Below are 20145 nucleotides of genomic sequence, written 5' to 3' on the forward strand. Positions count from 1 at the left end.
TCTGGGGGCTTTTTCAGTTTATTCATGACAATTTGCTTTGGTGTAATGTTATTATTATTATTATTATTAGTATTATTATTTATTATATGTATATTTATATTTGTTTTATTTAAAACGAGCTTAGATTTGTCTACCTGTCAGGTTTTGGACCATATGGGGCACAGCATGTGTGTTTGGATATAACTCAGTTGTTTGACCATACTTCATTATTATTGTTCATTTGTTCGTTTGCTGTAAATTAGAACTGAATTTAGAAATAGTTTTGAAACAAATCTTTGCGCTTAACAAACGAAATTAATTAAGTAGGCTAATGGACACCATTTCCTTATCCAAGAAAGAGAAAGTGAAAGTAAAGGCCGATTGAAGGAGGCTTGTTCTTTATCCTCGCGCTGCAGATGCTCTCTTTCACTGTTTTCTCACTAGTGAAGAGTTCAGTTTTTCCACTTACAAAATCCGCCATGTAAATAGCAAATGCGCTCTGGCGCGAGGCAACTGACTCTTAAAGTGAATAGGAGATGAGACTCTGATTGGTTTATTCTCAAAACACACCTATAACTCACTGAGAGAATAAGCTCAACCCTGTTACACCATGCGCCGCGGTGCAAAGTGTATTTTTGTTCTTAAAATAGCAAAAGTGGATTTGGACACGTCCTTATTGACTTTGCGTCATGCGCTTTAGACTTTGTGCCTAGATCGTTAAAATAGAGCCAAAGTGTGTTTGTTATCGTGTGAGCCACACTGCTCAAAATGATTCTTTTTTTTTTCCATGACAGTCAACCATGGAAATAAAGGTTTAAAAAAAATCTGATATTCGTTGAGAAAAGTCAATAGTACATTTTACAAAACAAAATTAAATGAATATTTGTATTTATACAGTATGTTTATTTTTGTAAACATGTATTACATGCAAAGGGCAATCTTGCTTGTTCAATTGCTGTATTGTATATTTCATGTCACCACAAATACACACAAAAAAACTACAAAATATCATACATGAAAAAAATGTATTCTTGGTGGACATCATGTCGCTCTTGTTGGCCTTGCTAGAGATTACACTTCTTCCAGTTGCTCTTCCACAAGCACGTTACTGCAGTTCAGAATTGGGACTGTAGTGATTATGATGTGGGATATATATATATATATATATATATATATATATATATATATATATATATATATATATATATATATATATATATAAATATATATATAAATAAATAAATAAATATATATATATATATATATATATATATATATATATATATATATATATATATATTTATATTTATATATATATTTATATATATATATATATATATATATATATATATATATATATATATATTTATTTATTTATTTATTTATTTATTTACTATCAAACTTGATTAATAAATAGATAATGCAAATTTTATTGCAAATATAGAGGTCATTTACCAATTTAGCAGACATCACAAACAATGTCAATATCAGATATTTATGGTGTAAACATGTGCGCATACAATTGTTTGATAATTGAAGAAACAGTGTTGAGTGTGATGGCTCACACGATGAAAAAAGATTGAGAAGTTGTGAAGAGTTTGACAGTTTAAATGAGAATTTTTGATCAACAAAATCAGAAAATGTACTGAGAACAGTTTTCCTAATTGTATTGTATTTTACATTTGAATGTGTCATAAAATAAAAGAACTGACCACTTATTAAAATACATCAGATATTTCATTAATTCCCTGACAAATCAGGCTTGCAGCAGATGTGAACTTTTCATGCTTTTTATCTTTTGAACACTGTAAAAAGTATATATTAAATAACAGCTTCCGTATTTTCAAGTATTTGTTTTCGTATTATCAAGTGTTTTGCATTTATTTATGGTTGTCAATTGCATTATAGGAGTTTTATCTCTGCTCTGTCGACTTTTCATGTTGAAAATTCAACTCTACAGTTTAACAAAGTGACTTTTATTGACATTTTAGTAGTTTGAGAAAAGATATTGAACTAATATTGTAAAATAACAGAAAATGTACCTAATTTGCAAAACCAACCCAGATAATATAGCACTTCAAACTATTAAAAATGTTAATAAAAGTCCATTTTTCAAACATCAAAAGCTTTTGGAGGAATGATCAAGGTCCCATAATGCAATTCAAAAGCAGAAATAAGTGAAAAAAACACGAATCAGAAAATACAGGATACTCTCCATTTACAGATATTTTTACAGTGCATTACTGCGTCCATCAATCTAGGAAGCATACTATTAGTTATAACCATCCACATGCTGTAAATACTCCTGTATTTTGTGCAATGCCAGGTCACATTGTGTCCCAGCGAGCTGACAGGACCATCAGGGGAAAGCAGGTCCCCTGATTTACAGCCTGTCCCGCCGTATACAATAATCCCAGTCAGAATGCCATTTGTTTGGCTTCCTCTCCCTTCAAACCAAAGGAAAATATTCCTCCAAGTAGCTGCATTTTATTTATAAAGGTCCACTTTCCCAGGCTGGCGTCCTCAGGCTATTTCGGCGGGGTTGAAAGGGCGTCCCGCGCTCCTCTGTCCTCTCCTGCTCAAACTGAGGGCGACACGTTTTTATGAGCGCAAACCAGGCCTGTTTTTTGGCCTCCTCCTGTCTGTTAATTAGAGTGTGTAAAGTTTACAGCCATTGAGAAGCTGTTAAGCGGTGAAGAGCAGCGAGTAAAGGCAGACTGACTGTGAAATTGAATCATGAGCGTGTGTCACTGAACAAAACACAAAGTGTGTGAGGGAGAACAGAGAGATTTCTTATGTTCATCTTTATTCAACTATATTTAACACAACAAAATCACTGTGCACTGACAAATGATTACACTTTGAACCAACTTTTACAAAATCACTGTCATTTCATTCATTTTCCTTCGGCTTAGTCTTTATTTTAAAGGTCATCACAGTGAAATGAACCAACTATTCCAGCATATGTTTTATGCAGCGGATGCCCTTCCAAACACAACCCAGTACTGTGAAATACCTATACACTCTCTCATTCACACACACTTCGGACAATTGCCCTATAGCGCATGTGTTTGGACAGTGGGGGAAACCGAAGCACCCAGAGGCAACCCACGCCAACACAGAGAGAACATGCAAACTCCACACAGAAATGCCAACTGACCCAGACGGGACTTGAACCAGTGACGCTTTTGTTTTAAGGCGACAGTGCTAACCACTGAGCTACGTGTCGCCCCGTATCAACTTTAAATTAATGACAAATGAAAGATTAGTTCATCCTCAATTACAGAACAGATATTATTATAACACCAGTTTAATTCAAATACTCTACATCATTCAGTAAATTATAATGCTTTTACTCCACACTAAGCCTAGCCCTTAAATAGGCTTTTAAAAGAAGTACTGCATCTTGATTATGCTTATCTTTTGGGACTGTCCCAGTATTTGTTCCTTGATTTCATTAATAAAATATTTACATTTAATTTTGAGACTTTTTAGTAGCTCTGTGAGGAGTTAATGGGGAAGTTCACAAAAAAATGAAAGATTATTCACCCTCAAGTATTTTCAATGTGTTTCTTAAAAGACTTAAAAGAAGATATTTTGAAGAATGCTGAAAACCTGTAACATTGACTTCCATAGTAGGAGAAACAAACACAATGAAAGTCGTTTTCAACATTTTTCAAAATATCTTCTTTTGTGTTCAATAGAAGAAAGAAACTCAAACAGGTTTGAAACAAGCGAAGAGCGAGTAAATGATGACAAATTAAAATGTTTGGATGAACTATCTCTTTAAAACAGACTAAATAAAAAGTGAAAAAGACGTATACTGTTTGCTGCAGCCAAAAAAAGCATTACAATTAAATGTCTCCAGAGAAAGCCATCAAATCTAGAGGAATGGTTAAAGACAGTGAAGGAAATGGAAAAAATAACACATAGTCTAAGACTCAGAATGAGTGTGTTTGATGAGCAATGGGATCCTTTAGCTAAAGAACTAGGTGAGATATGAGGAAGAAGTTTAGACAGTTCTTCCTTCCCTCTTCCTAAAGTGTTTGGCTGGTTCATTCTGTCACCTTTTTTATTTTTATTTGATCCCATTCAAAGCTGTTGGTCTGAGTTCAGTGGGGTTGATTATTATTATTCTTTCCTTATTTTCTTATTGATCCGTGAAATGCAATAGTGATACTTAATTGTCAAAACTCATTTGTGCATGTACATGTTAGATGATGGGTTCATAAAACACAAGTAAAACACATTTCATTCTAATTTGTGTGTGTTTTCAGCAAAAAAAAAAAACTGTAACGCTTTATTTTGATGGTCCACTTGAGTATTAGTATACTGTCTGCTTAATATCTGCTGATACTGCTCCTTTAACAGACATTTAATTGACTATAAGAAACTTATAGTCAACTTACACTAATCCTACCCCCGACCTAACAGTCTGCTTATAATCTAATGAGAATTAGTTGGCATGTAGATTCAATGTAGCCAAAATTCAACAAACGGATCATCAAAATAAAGTGCGACCAAACAAAAAAACAGTACATGATTTTTAACCCAACACTACTTTTTAAACTTCAAATGCCTTTAAACTTGCCTACCTTCTTCATGCATAAGTAAAAAGTCAAGTCTAATGATGCTACATGCTCTGTCTTACTACAAATACAACAAAGAGAAAGACAGAAAGAAAAATTTAAAGCAACTTTATTTAATGCAAACCTTTCAAACCAAAACAGATTTCTTTGTGAAAAAGCAAACTTTCAAATCATGCAATGTTCTCAGCAAAAAAACAGTACATCATTTTCAACCCAACCCAGCAAATTTGTAAAACTCCAAACCCCTAATACTTGCCTAAATTCTTCATCGATAAGTAAAAAGGAAAACCATGTATCCCTGTTAAAATCAATTCAACTTGATAATAAATGAATCATAAATCAATAAAACTGGCAATTTTTTTGTTGTTGAAACCTGATAAACTTATTAAAATAAGTTAAAGCAACAAAACTGTTTGTTGTCTTGGCATACAGTATATGTATTAGGCATGGGTAGGTATATGATTCTGATGGTATGATAGTGTTGGATAAAAATGTGACGGTATTGTTGTCACGACACTAGACAGAGAGGATCCAATAGCAAGTCTTTAATTGCTGAATGTAACTAAGAGAGTCACAGGCCACAACCAAAACATATAAGGACAACGAAAGAGGCTAGGGAACAACAGACGGGAACAAGAACAAACAACGGACTCATAACCAGAACAAACCACAGGGGAATTATATAGTCAGCCAAATGAGGTTCAGCTGGAGGGTGACAAGTCAGCTGATGACATCAGCTGATTCCATAGCACGCTGTCAACACAAGAAGGTAAACAAACACACACATCGCACATGACAACACACATGGCATGACACATAACATACAGGAGGAACACACAGATCCATAAACCGTGACAGTACCCCCTCTCCTAGGAGCGCCTCTTGGCGCTCCCAGAAGAGCTTACCTGACGATTGTAATCATCGATGAGAGAATGATCCAATATGTCCCTTGCAGGAACCCAACTCCTCTCCTCTGGACCGTAACCTTCCCAGTCCACCAAGTACTGGAATCCTCGTCCCCTCCGTCTCGAGTCCAGAATGCGCTTAACCGAATAAACCGTCTCCCCTTCTACAAGACGCGGCGGGGGGGGAACCGGAGTAGGCGGATTAATGGCCGTATGAAAAACGGGCTTCAATTTAGAGACATGAAAAACGGGATGAATTCTCCTGTACGCTGGAGGAAGTTTGAGGCGGACTGCCACCGGACTAATGATTTTGATGACAGAAAACGGGCCAATGAATTTAGGTGCAAGTTTATTACATACGGTACGGAGAGGGATATTTCTAGATGAAAGCCACACTTTTTGACCGACAACGTAAACGGGAGGCTTAGACCGGTGGCGATCGGCTTTAGCCTTGGTGCGCAAACCTACTTGAAGGAGGGTCTGTCTGGCCCTGTTCCAAGTACGTTGACACCTCTGGACAAAGGCGTGGGCGGAGGGAACCGCGACTTCAGATTCCAGACTGGGAAAAGCAGGTGGCTGGTACCCTAGACTACACTCAAATGGAGAGAGACCCGTAGCAGACACTGGTAATGAGTTATGTGCGTACTCAACCCATGAGAGCTGCTGGCTCCAGGAGGATGGATTCTGAGAGACTAAACATCGTAACATACGTTCAAGATCTTGGTTGGCTCTCTCCGTTTGACCGTTACTCTGAGGGTGGAAACCAGAAGAAAGACTAACAGTCGCCCCCAGTAAATGACAAAACTCTCTCCAAAATTTAGAGATGAACTGAGGCCCCCTGTCAGAAACCACATCTGTCGGGAGGCCATGAATACGAAAGACATGGTCAATGACAGCAACCGCTGTCTCTCTGGCTGATGGTAATTTGGGCAGAGGAATAAAGTGAGTGGCTTTCGAAAACCGGTCCACTACGGTCAAAATCACCGTATTCCCGTTGGAGGGGGGAAGACCTGTAACGAAATCTAGCGCAATATGGGACCAGGGTCTCGATGGCACTGACAGCGGCTGAAGAAGTCCAGCGGGGGGGCGATTGGAAGTCTTAGAAACAGCGCAAACTGAGCAAGCCAACACAAAATCTCTTATGTCACGAGCCATAATTGGCCACCAGAATCGTTGTTTGATTAGAGACAAGGTACGACTCACCCCGGGATGACAGGCCAACTTGGAAGAGTGACCCCAACGGATGACGTCAGACCGTAATTCCTCTGGCACAAATAAACGACCCGGTGGGCATCCAGGCGGAGGCGTTACCCCTTCTAAGGCCATGCGGACCCTCGACTCGATCTCCCAGGTGACAGCAGAGACAAAAAGTCTGCGTGGCACAATGGCTTCAGGAGATGATGCATGCTCGGAGTGATCAAAAATTCGAGACAGTGCGTCAGGTTTAACATTCTTAGAACCTGGTCGGTACGAGATGGAAAAATCGAAACGTCCGAAAAATAAAGCCCACCGCGCCTGCCTAGAGTTCAATCTTTTGGCGGATTGGATGTACTCCAGATTTTTATGATCGGTCCAAACGATAAAGGGAACCCCCGAACCCTCTAGCCAATGACGCCACTCTTCCAACGCAAGCTTGACAGCCAGCAGTTCTCGATTACCAATATCATAATTTCGTTCTGCATTGTTTAGACGATGTGAAAAATACGCGCAGGGATGCATCTTGCCGTCCGAGGAAGAGCGCTGGGACAGGATAGCACCGACCCCCACCTCTGATGCGTCAACCTCCACCACGAACTGCCGTGATGGATCAGGGGCAATGAGAATGGGTGCTGAAACAAAGCAGCTTTTCAGACGGTCAAACGCAACTTGCGCTGCATTGGACCACCTGAACGGAGTCTTGATGGAGGTTAAGGCAGTCAGAGACGCGGCGAGCTGGCTGAAGTTGCGAATGAAACGCCGGTAAAAATTGGCAAAACCCAGAAACCTCTGCAGGGCCTTGCGGGAGTCTGGGGTTGGCCAATCTACCACAGCCTGAACTTTCTCTGGATCCATGCGCATCCCCTCGACCGACACGATATGTCCCAGAAAAGGAACAGACTGTGCATGAAATACGCATTTCTCCGCCTTGACATAAAGCCCATTCTCTAGCAGCCTCTGAAGCACTCGCCTGACGTGTTGAATATGTTCCTGGAGAGAATGGGAAAATATCAGTATGTCATCCAGGTAAACATAAATGAACTGATCTAGCATATCTCTCAACACATCATTCACGAGTGCTTGGAAGACTGCAGGGGCGTTGGACAGACCGAAAGGAAGAACACAATATTCGAAGTGCCCCCTGGGGGTATTAAAAGCAGTCTTCCATTCATCGCCTTCTCGAATGCGGACCAAATGGTAAGCGTTGCGAAGGTCTAATTTTGTGAAAAAGGACGCCCCCTGCAGACGTTCGAAGGCAGAAGACATCAGCGGTAAAGGATAAGTATTCTTCACCGTGATAGCGTTCAGCCCTCGGTAGTCTATACAAGGACGGAGGGAGCCATCTTTCTTTTTCACAAAAAAAAACCCCGCCCCTGCTGGTGATGAAGAAGGACGGATGATCTTAGCTGCTAGAGAATCAGAAATATATTTCTCCATGGCCTCCCTCTCTGGAGCGGAGAGCGAATAAAGTTTGCCTTTAGGCGGAGACGTACCTGGCAATAACTCTATAGCACAGTCATAGGGACGATGTGGAGGCAGAGAAGCAGCTCGAGACTTACTGAACACTCTCTTCAGGTCAAGGTACTCACTGGGCACGTTTGACAGATCCATGTGTTCCTCCTGAAAAACAGAATGAGACACAGCAGAACAGGCAGACAACAGACACGTAGCATGACAGCTCTCACTCCAAGAAATTATAGATTCCTGCCTCCAGTTAATATGTGGATTGTGTATTACCAGCCAAGGATGCCCAAGGACTACTGGAGTGACAGGAGCTTCTGTTAAAAAAAAATGAATAATTTCAGAGTGGTTACCAGAGGTGATCAGCCTTATAGGACCAGTGGAATGAGTAATGGAAGGAAGAGAAAAACCATTGAGAGCATGAACAGATATAGGTTGGGAGAGAGAAATCACAGGAAGTCTGAGTCTTTGAACTAAAGCAGAGTCAATAAAATTTCCCTCCGCACCAGAGTCAATAAGAGCTTGAGTACTAAAATTCCCAGATGACCACTCCAACTTAACATTCAAAAGAGTAGCTGCAAGAGAGGACTTGTTCAAAGATACTCCACCCGTCAGTAATCTCTTGTCTACTGACGGGCTTTGGTTTTTACCCTGCATTGCGATGTGATCAGCACCACCGCTGTGCAACACCGGGCCCTCGCTGCGGCGTCTGCGCTTCTCCTCCAGTGACAGCCTAGAGTGGCCCATCTGTATGCCTTCGGGTTCCGAGAGGGGCGTGTCCTTCAGCCCCGGAACTACAGTGACAACCGGAAAGGGTGATCTCCCCAGAGCGTCCGTGCGTCGCGTGTTTCTCTCCGCGAGTTGAAAACGCGAATCCACACGAATGGCCAGATCAATGAGTTCGTCCAGGGTCTTAGGAAGATCCAGAGCAAATATCTTATCCTTTATATGGTCTGCCAGCCCGTGGAGAAAGACGTCCCACTGCGCCTGCGCGTTCCATTCGCTCTCTGCCGCCAGGGTGCGGAACTCAATGGAGTAGTCAGCGACACTCCGATCCCCCTGCTGCAACTCCGTAAGCACGCGAGCTGCCTCCCTGCCTGCAAAGGCTCGATCGAATACCTTTTTAAGCTCTGTCGAAAAGGTATTAAACGAAGAGCAACATGGGAGTCTCTTCTCCCACATAGCAGTTCCCCACTGCGCTGCTCTCCCAGTGAGAAGCGTGATGATAAACGCCACTTTCGCTTCCTCTGTGGAAAACGAGGAAGGCTGCAGGGAAAAGTACAGCGAGCACTTCGTTAAAAAGGCGCGACACAACTCGGGCTCCCCGGAGTAGAACGCTGGAGGTGGAAGGCGAGGCTCGGAAAATCCGGATGTTCGCTCCGGAACCGGCATAACCGGTGTACAAATGTTAGTTGCAACAGGTTGCTGAAGACCGACAGCACGAAGATGTTGCAACCGAGTGGTGAGATCAGAGATCTGAGTGACAAGCGCCTGGACAGCGTGACTGATGGTGACCATCTGATCATCGTGTCTGTTTATGCGTGTGGTAGCGTGTGAAACAAATTCAGCCAGGCCGGAGATACTCGCTGGATCCATGTTTGATGAGTCCGTTCTGTCACGACACTAGACAGAGAGGATCCAATAGCAAGTCTTTAATTGCTGAATGTAACTAAGAGAGTCACAGGCCACAACCAAAACATATAAGGACAACGAAAGAGGCTAGGGAACAACAGACGGGAACAAGAACAAACAACGGACTCATAACCAGAACAAACCACAGGGGAATTATATAGTCAGCCAAATGAGGTTCAGCTGGAGGGTGACAAGTCAGCTGATGACATCAGCTGATTCCATAGCACGCTGTCAACACAAGAAGGTAAACAAACACACACATCGCACATGACAACACACATGGCATGACACATAACATACAGGAGGAACACACAGATCCATAAACCGTGACAATTGTGATCACTGCTCTAGAATATTTTCTGTTTACATGTCTTTCTACATGAAAGATTTATAACACTTTGGAGCAGTAAACATGTCAGACTAAATAATGAAAATGAGTCATTGACTTCTGCTGTCTTCATTAGTGTCAAAAACACAAATTTCTGCACAATTTAAGATGACATCTTTGGATATTTATTCTGCTGGAGATGCTGTTGTCCTAAACAACAAACAAACAAACAAAAAAAGTAAATAAAAAGTCTTACACATACCTTAAGAATGGCATTACATAAAATTTCAGCGGTTTTAAAACCTTGACTCTTCCAAACCACGGTATACCTTGAAAACAGTTATCGTCCCATGCCTTATATGTATAAATAGCTCTGTTTACAATTGATGTTGAAAATTCAACTCTGCAGTTTAACAAAGTGACTCCTATTGACATTTTAGTCGTTTGAAATAATATCAAGTATAGGAAATAATAATAATATATAGAGAAGCAAGTCTGTGAAATAACAGAGAATGCACTGGCTGTTTATTACAAGGTTTTATACCACAATATACAACACCAACACAGACAATAGAGCACTGCAAACTATTAAAAACATTCATAAAAGTCACTTTTTTCTAACTTTTCAGTGTTAAAAGTTGTTGGAAGAAAGATCAAGATCCCATAATGCAATTCAAAAGCAGAAATAAATGAGGAGAAATAAAAAAAATTAAATAAATAATGCCATTTTTGCATTTTGACTGAGAGAGAGGAATCCCTTGAGTAATAACACCCCCTCCTTCCCTCTAGTCTCTTTCTCTCTCTCGCTCTCTCTCTCTCTCTCTCCGTCTGTGCTGTGTTTGTAGTGAGCGAGACAGAGCGTGTAGCTTCATTAGATGTTGAGTAGTGTGTGGTGAATGAACATGTGCTGCTGCGTCTCCCAGTGTGTGTGACTCCTGTTATCCTGTGTGTTTGCCCACAGATGCTCCCACAGCAAGAATGGGACCACAAAAGAGGCGCCCGAGGATCTCAGGTCAGTTTATTTATATGCTACACTTTATATGCGTGTGCGTATGTGTGTGTGTGTGCGTGTGCATGTGTGTGTGATAGCTGAACATGAGCTGATGGATCTGAAGATGATGAAACCTGAAGAAAAAGCATCATTTTACCCAGAAATCAAAAGAAAGGAAAATGTTTATTTATTAATACATATATATCTGTTTGCTTTACGTTAGTGTATCTATTGTTTTGTTTGTTTATCTAGCTGCATTTATGTTTATCTATGCATATTACCAGTTTAGGTATGAAAAAAATGTAAAAAGGCAACAAAAATAATGATTTTTTACCTGTTATTACCGTTTTATTGACCTTAGGAGATTATTTTCGTAGTAATAACCCATATTTCTTCATCAATTTTACATAGAAAATAAACTTAAAATGATATTTACTTGACATTTATATACATAAACCCTGTTGTTTCCCCTTTTTGACATTATTTTTAAATTAAATGGCACATTTTCCCCATTATATTTAGCAAGATGTGTCTTTCTCATTACTTTTATGTGGTTAAAAAAGTTATCCGTCATTTTAATATTTCCTCAGTGGCCTTTTATAGTTAAAATAAAGCCGGTATTTTAATATTGAGAATCTAGTTACAGTTCTTGAGAATAATGGAAATAAAAAACACCAAGGAAACCAAGCATAACAATAACGACAAGGTAATTTTCTGCATTACGGTAATGAAAATCAGTGGTGAATTTGTGCTTAATTGTCATGAAAATAACGTCACAGTCTGAAAACGGCTCTGCATGCAAACCGTAATCCATCATCTTCACGTTTTTGGGTTGAAGTTTTGGAGCCGTGAGCTTCTGGATCTCTGATTAATCAGTATTCATGTAAATGAGCGAGTGAGCGACCTGTGTTTGACCCCGGTGGCATCATCACGTCATCATGGTTTTCTTTGATCTCTCTTACATCAGCAAGACATTACGGTTATGGAATTCAGCAAAAACATGTTTTCCCACCAAAATGATGTCACTTCCTGGAGCACGACATCGTTTTTAGAAGGAGCATTTGCGTAATAATCAATAACAATTATGATGAAAAAAGCGAAACAACATATGTAACATTTAACATCAAGGTTTCATCTGTTAATACTAGTTACTACATGAATAATGAAAATACTTCTAAAGATTTATTCATTTTACTGATACTTTATTTATAGAGCATTTTGAGGGATGTAAACAAAAACAAAGGTCCCAATGTATTTCCTGTTGTACATGTTTAATTTCTATAGCTTCAGAGAATCCAAAATGAGCCACATATTGATAATTAATGTCATAATAGCTGTTTTAACATTCATTTATAATTGCATTGCCTCTTGTTACAGTTGTGAAATAGTTTAATATCAAGCAGGAAATTTTCATGGGCCAATGACATGACCACATTAAATAGTCTATAACAAAAAAAGTCAAATCTAACAAGCTAATTATGTTACAAAGATTTAAAAGTGCTGGAGCAGATGGAATGCTTGTGTTAATGTTAGCGGTGCATTAACTACAGTGAGCTGTTATTGATCTGATTATATAATGAATCATATTTTATTGATAGCTCTTTACAATAGGGTTTCACTGCAGGGTCACACTACACTAAAATGAAACACTTCTAAAGCATATATTATCTAATATTAACAAAATCGTACTTATTGATTACAGCCCTTGACTAAAAATGAGCTGATCTTTTATTAAATCTTTACATTAATTAATACTTTCACACATGTATTGCTCAATGTTAGTTAATGCATTAACCAAAGTGAACTATTTGGACCTTCCTGGAAATTGTTACTGATTTGGTTTTGAGGTTCATTAGTAAGGTGTCCTTTGCTTCCTTCTGCATTGTTTAACTACATGGTGTAAACTAATAAGCAAAGATTCTTCTGAAGCATTTATTAATCTTAGTTCATATTTGTAGCTTAATAATAGGTACAAATGTCACTGCCTTAAATGTTTTAGTTTACTAATGTTACATCAAGTTTGCTTTAAATCACGGGTGTCCAAAGTCGGTCCTGGAGGGCCAGTGTCCTGCATAGTTTAGTTCCAACTTTCTTCAACACACCCCTGGAAGTTTCTAGTATACCTAGAAAGACCTTGATTAGCTTGTTCAGGTGTGTTTAATTGGGGTTGGAACTAAAATATGCAGGACACCGGCCCTCCAGGACCGACTTTGGACATCCCTGCTTTAAATGATGTTTCAACAGGCGGCATAGTGGCTCAGTGGTCGCCTCACGGCAAGAAGGTTGCTGGTTCGAGTGCCGGCTGGATCAGTTGGTGTTTCTGTGTGGAGTTTACATGTTCTCCCCGTGTTTGCATGGGTTTCCTCCCGGTGCTGCGGTTTCCCCGACAGTCCAAACACATGCGCTATTGATGAATTGGGTAAACAAAATTGGCCATAGTGTATGTGTGTGAATGCAAGAGTGTTACCCAATACTGGGTTGCGGCTGGCAGGGGATCCACTGGGTAAAACATATGCTGGAATAATTGGTAGTTCATTCTGCTGTGGCGACCCCTGATAAATAAGGGACAAAGCCGAAGGAAAATGAATGTTATTTCAACTTGCATTACATTAAACTGACTTCAAACGTCGAGTTGAATCTTGGGTAATTTAAACTTTAAGCTGTTGGTAACTACAGAGTACACGAGCATGAGCTTGACCTAACAATGAAAAGCTTTTCAGAAATACTAAAATATTAATGTGTTAATAGAATATTCTTATTATCTAATGTATTGCAGTCTGTGTTCTGCTACTTATTACAAAGTGTTACTATATTGTTGATATTACAAAAAACAAAACACAAAAGTATGATGAAACCTGAAGAAAAGCAAAGTTTCTCCCAAAAATCTAAAGAAATGAACAGTGCTCAGCATATTTAAGTACATCCCTCACAAATCTCAAATTAAATTAAATTAATATTTTTAATAGGAAGCTCTACAAAATTAATTTTGTGCACATACATTAGAGTAGTCAATACTGAAGCCCAATCTGGAGCTAATCTAACACAATATTGTATGATAACGGTCCAAAAACTAGTACACCCACATTTATATGTTATAAAAATATATTAAATACAATTTTAAAAAGAGGAAAAAAGCAAGAGAAGCAAAAAAATTGAAAAATTTTGTTGAAATTTTGTAGGTTTGCTTTTTTTGCAATACTTAGCTTGAATGTAATTGTATTATCTTTCAATTTCTATATATGTTTGGTGACTTAAATATAGTTTAGTAAATATATCTGTTTAATAAATCTGTTTTGTTTAAATGCAAAAACACATCGCCTATATTCACTGAGGAATGGAGAAAAATAATCATTTTCAAAATGGGCTGTACTCAATTATGCCGAGCGCTGTATGTTTTTGTTAAAACACATGTATATGTATTAGCCTTATCTTAGTGTATATATTGGTTTGTTTGTTCATCATTGTAACTAAAACTGCATTTAAGTTTAGTTATACGTATTACTAGTTTAATCATGAGCATGACCAAACAATGACATTTTTTAAGAAATGCTAAAATATTTATTACTTAATAAATTTAACTTAAAAAATTTAACTTTAATATTAAAGTGTTAATTCAATATTCTTAATAGCTAATCTATTACCGTATGTATGCTGTCCTTATTACAAAGTGTTATAATTTAATGATATATCAAATTATTACAAATATATTAGCTTTAAAATTATTATTTATAAAATATTATGATCATGACAACATGTTTTTATATTGCTTTAACTTATTTTAGTAAGTTTTAACAATAGTCATTCATTCATTTTCCTTCAGCCTAACCTCTATTAGGTCGCCACAGCGAAATGAACCGCCAGCTATTGCGGCATATGTTTTCAGCAGTGGATGCCCTTCCAGCTGCAACCCAGTATTAGGAAACACCCATACACACTCATTCTCACGCACACACACTTTACTCAGTTCACCTATAGCACATGTGTTTGGACTGTGGGGGAAACCGGAGCACCTGGAGGAAACCCACACCAACACAGGGAGAACATGCAAACTACACAGAAATGCCAACTGACCCAGCCGGGACTCGAACCAGCAACCTTCGTGCTGTGAGGTGACAGTGCTAACCACTGAGCCCCCGTGCCGCCATTTTAACAATATTTCCAAATATAATTTTTCTTCTGGAGAAAGTTTTATTTAATAGCCCCTTAATACAGGATTATCTTTAATAAACCACTGTTGTCCAATGATGTGTCTAATTAAATTAACTTGCATATTAACCTGTTTACACCTTTAAATTGTGCTTTAAGCTTAATACTAGTATCTCACAAAATTACTAATCAAATATTATATCCTGTCATCATGGCAAAAAAGACAAAGAAACACATTATTAGAAATTCATTCATTCATTCATTCATTTTCTTTTCGACTTAGTCACTTTATTAATCCGGGGTCACCACAGTGGAATGAACCGCCAACTTATCCAGCACATGTTTCACCTGCAGATGCCCTTCCAGCCGCAACACATCCCTTGGAAACATCCACACACACTCATTCACACTCACACACTATGGACAATTTAGCCTACCCAACTCACCTGTACCGCGTGTCTTTGGACTGTGGGGGAAGCCGGAGCACCCGGAGGAAACCCACGCGAATGCAGGGAGAACATGCAAACTCCACACAGAAACGCCAACTGACCCAGCCGAGGCTCAAACCAGTGACCTTCTTGCTGTGAGGCAACAGCACTACCTATTTAATTATTATTATTGGTCACACTTTATTTTGATGGTCCATTTGTTGAATTTAAGTTACATTGCATCTACATGCCAACTAATTCTCACTAGATTATAAGTAGACTGTTGGGCTCAGGGTGCCACTGCGTCGCCATTATTAGAAATTAGTTATTAAATATATTATACGTTGAAAAAAATCTCCATTTACAAATTCTGCAAAAATCTTCATTAAACAGCACTTGGGAAATATGTATTTTTTAATCATTTAAATTTCATCTAATAATTTTGACTTTAACAGCGTATATGATCCATAATGATTATTTAGGATGATTCAGCATCAAATTTTTTCCCTTTCAGCTACTCCCAGCATGCATGTATATGTGTGTGTGTATATATAAATATATATAAAAACAATCGAATTCTATGGGTATCTCCTCGCAATTCACAAAAACCAAACCTGTGTGTGTATGTTCTGTACTGTATGTCTGTATGTGTGCGTGTACCTGGATGTGTGAATGTATTTGCATGTTTTCTTCAGTCGTGTTCATGGCTGTCTGAGATCAGGGAGTTTTGGTGACGTCTGTAGTGACGTGTTTGAGCTCTCGTTCATCCCTCGCCGCTTCATTCATTCCCAGCAGTCCAAACTTCACCTATTTCTGCCTGTGCCTGCGACAGAAAGGAAGCTCTCTCTCGATTTATGTCCATTGGGACTCAGGCGTCGTGGCCTTGCGGAGCTGTGTTTCCGTCCAGGACCTCGCATTTGTGTGTGAGCATGTGTTTTAACAAATGAGAAGCTTTTAAATGAGAAACTGCAGCAGGAAACCAGTTAAATAAGGCCAAAAAATTGAATGTGTGGATATTTTTTGGTATTTCTGTGTAGAATATTGTCAAAAAAATTTACTAATTAACCTAGTTATGTCTTAAATGTCACTTTAAGCTTAATACTTGAAAAATATCTAGTCAATTATTATGTACTGTCTTCATGGCAAAGAGAAAATAAATCAGTTATTAGAAATGAGTTGCTAAAACTATTTAGAAATGTGTTGAAAACATCATTTCGTTAACAAAAATAAGGGAAAAAATATTAAAATATGATATTAAAAATGTAACAGGAGGGCTAATAATTCTGACTTCAGCTGTATATAACGAAAGACAGAAGATATTACTTCATGAACTGTATTGTAAATAAATGATTATGAACATTTGCACATTACTCAGTAATATTACTGCAACAAATATAAAAAGGCAATTCATATATTTTTGTGCACATTTACACAAGCAAATAAATAGATGGGCAAATGATCGGCTAAAAAAATGTGTGGATTTCTGTGCCATCATGATCTGTACAAAATCAAACATATCTCGATATTTTGACATATCCAGCACATGTTTTACACAGCGGATGTCTTTCCAGCTGCAACCCATTACTGGGAAACACTAATTCACTCGCATTTATACACACTCATACACTACGGCCAATTAAGTTTACCCAGTTCACCTATAGCGCATGTGTTTGGACTTGTGGGGGAAACCGGAGCACCCGGAGTAAACCCATGTGAACACGTGGAGAACATGCAAACTCCACACAGACATGCCAACTGACCCAGCCAGGACTCGATACAACGAACTTCTTGCTGTGAGGCGATCGTGCTAACCACTCAGCCACTGTGTCACATACAAGAGGCCTTTTCTGTTTAAACATCCTGCAAGATTCGAGGCTAAAAACATCCTCATTACTTTAAACAAAGCATGAATTTGATGTTGCAAAAATGACTTGTTTGGGATATCAGAGTGGCACATAGACAAGACGTTTAACAAGCTGACTTAAAGTTACGTTTTAGTATCAATACTTTGTGTAAGAAATAATATATATATATATAGAAAATAAGGCAAATAACCAAAAAAGTACTTGCAGTTCATGACCAAGTGCTGGTACCAACACCAACAGAGACAATATATCACTTCAAACTACTACAAAAGGGACTAAAAGTAGTTTTTTCAAACTTTTTAACATCAGAAGTTGTTGGAGGAATGATCGAGGTCTCATAATGCAAATTAAAAGCATAAATAAATGGGGAAAAAATAGATCACAAATTGCAGATCATTTTTATTACAGTCTAGCCTCCACCTCCTGATAATTAGCCCCGCCTCCATCATGTGGGCTCCACCCACTTATAATCACTGATGGTGTGTCCATACTGCATACTTACCCTGCTATATAGTCAATGAAAAGCAGTATGTGAGGAGAGTATCATGTGGAAAAGCAGTAGGCCAAAAACACCCGGATGCCCTACTACTGTACATCTGACAAGATTCTGAAGTGCTCATCTAGTAGACACTTTACTATCCCATGAGGCCATGCGGGAGCATTTCTGAATGGAAGTGGAGCAACACAACAGACATGTGTAGGTCATGTGGTAATGACCTATGTTATAAGTCAACCTCAAGGAACATGTCATGACCTCTGTTAAGGCCTCTATTATGCATTGTCAGCATACAAAGGTTCACAGTGAAATCTTCCCATAATGCACTGCGCTTTAGAGCTGATAGCAGTAACAATGCACAGGAGGAAAAGGCTATTGTGGGATACTGTGTGGTATGCATGTGTGTGTGTGTGTGTGTTCTGGTTTTGGTGATTTACAAGGACAGATATTTGTGTGATGACATGGGTATGAGCTAGTACTCTATTGAGGGGGGTTTTAAGGACATGCCTTGTGTCCTTGCAATTCAAAGTGCTTAGAAATCCTACTTAAGGGGTCTTTTGACATTGAAATTTTGCCACAGATTTCCTGTTAGGGTTGGTTTAGGGATAGGAGTGAGTAACGGCCATATTATAAATGATTTTGTACTGTACAAAATGCATTACACCTATGGAGAGTTGAGTGTGTATGGGTGTGTGTGTGAGATGTGCGTATTCTGTACATGACACAGATCGATCAAAGTTGCATAACCATGTGTGTCTGCATAAGTGGCTTGTGAAGTGTGCGTGTGCGTGTGTGTGTGTGTGTGTGTGTGTGTGTGTGTGTGTGTGTGTGTGTGTGTGTGTGTCTTTAAGCCATCTTATCAGAGGATATCCTGAGGATCGATGCTGCTCTTTCTGCTTCATGGTCATATTCAGACAAGTGTGTGTGTGTGTGTGTGTGTGTGTGTGTGTGTGTGTGTGTGTGTGTGTGTGTGTATGAGTGTGTATATTTGTAATGATGCAATTAAAAAAAGAAACCCTCGCAGAAGTTCTAATGGTTTCCACTGCACATACCATTAAAATCATTCAAATGCTCTAATTATTCACAGTAATATTTTGCTTATTTCTTTGAAATCGTCACATATTTTCCACATTTCTGGCTCCTGATGTCATTTATGCTGATTATTGATTGTTATATATATATTGCATTGACTATTGTTATATATTTACATTTGCAATATGTCATAACGCTCAACTGTACCTGCACATTTATACATTTATTCATGGTTATATTCACTTCTGGTTAAATTTCATTAGCTCTATATTTGTACTCTGCACAATACCAATAAAGCTAAACATAATGTAATCACAAGCCGTCAATTTTTAACCGTCAAAGCCAGTACCTTTCAGTAGTTTCTGATGGGGACTTATTCTGTCATGATTAATTGCTTTTAGCATGCCACCAGTAGAATTACCAATCAATCCTTTTCACATTTCTGAGTTGCACTACAACAGAAGTCGTCATATTCAGGTAAACTTAGAGCGCAGTGAATGAGAGAGTAAAACAAATCATTTTTTACAATCCTATTTGCTGGAATAATAGAAGAAAAACTTCACGATGGTGTTATCAAGACTTTCAGAAAAAGGAATATAATAGTGTGAGATTGATATCGGCATACAGAAGAAAGAATAATGTCAAATTTACTGACCTGCACCCATAGACACTGCATTAGAAACACCTCACATAAGCGGTATTTTGTTTTGATGCAAGAGATGATCTAACACATGCATAAACACATATAAATGTTCATACGTTTAAAAAAAAATGAAGATAATAATAATGTTTAAGTATTTAAGATGCTGATGAGCGTTATAAGCGTCATAACAGTCTTGTGAAAAGGGTCCATAGAGACATTACAATTCAACTCATTTCAATTTAACTCAATGATTGCTTTATTTGCATGATAAATGTTACAAATGGATTGCAAAAGCATTTATAAAGTTTACATAAAAAATAACATATATTTAAATTATACTTTAAAAAAACATAGTAAACACAGTAAATAATATAGTATTAAAATATACAGTATAGTAGTATAATAATAATAGTAAAAAGAACATACATATGTTAAAAACACAGTAAATAGTAT

The 20145-nt window shown here is 38.2% G+C and overlaps 1 protein-coding gene across 3 annotated transcripts in view; it reads left to right on the forward strand.

Moving 5' to 3' along the window:
- pde3a (phosphodiesterase 3A, cGMP-inhibited) overlaps window positions 1-20145 on the forward strand; it is a 198698-nt gene that overhangs the window by 119350 nt on the left and 59203 nt on the right. For all 3 annotated transcript variants that reach the window (XM_056456205.1, XM_056456204.1, XM_056456203.1), the window contains exon 2: window positions 11053-11103. In XM_056456205.1, the coding sequence (XP_056312180.1) occupies window positions 11053-11103 (51 nt within the window). The remainder of the gene's footprint in view (window positions 1-11052; window positions 11104-20145) is intronic.

The sequence above is a fragment of the Danio aesculapii genome, chromosome 4 (assembly GCF_903798145.1).
Source record: "Danio aesculapii chromosome 4, fDanAes4.1, whole genome shotgun sequence".
In the NCBI taxonomy this organism is placed as follows: Eukaryota; Metazoa; Chordata; class Actinopteri; order Cypriniformes; family Danionidae; genus Danio; species Danio aesculapii.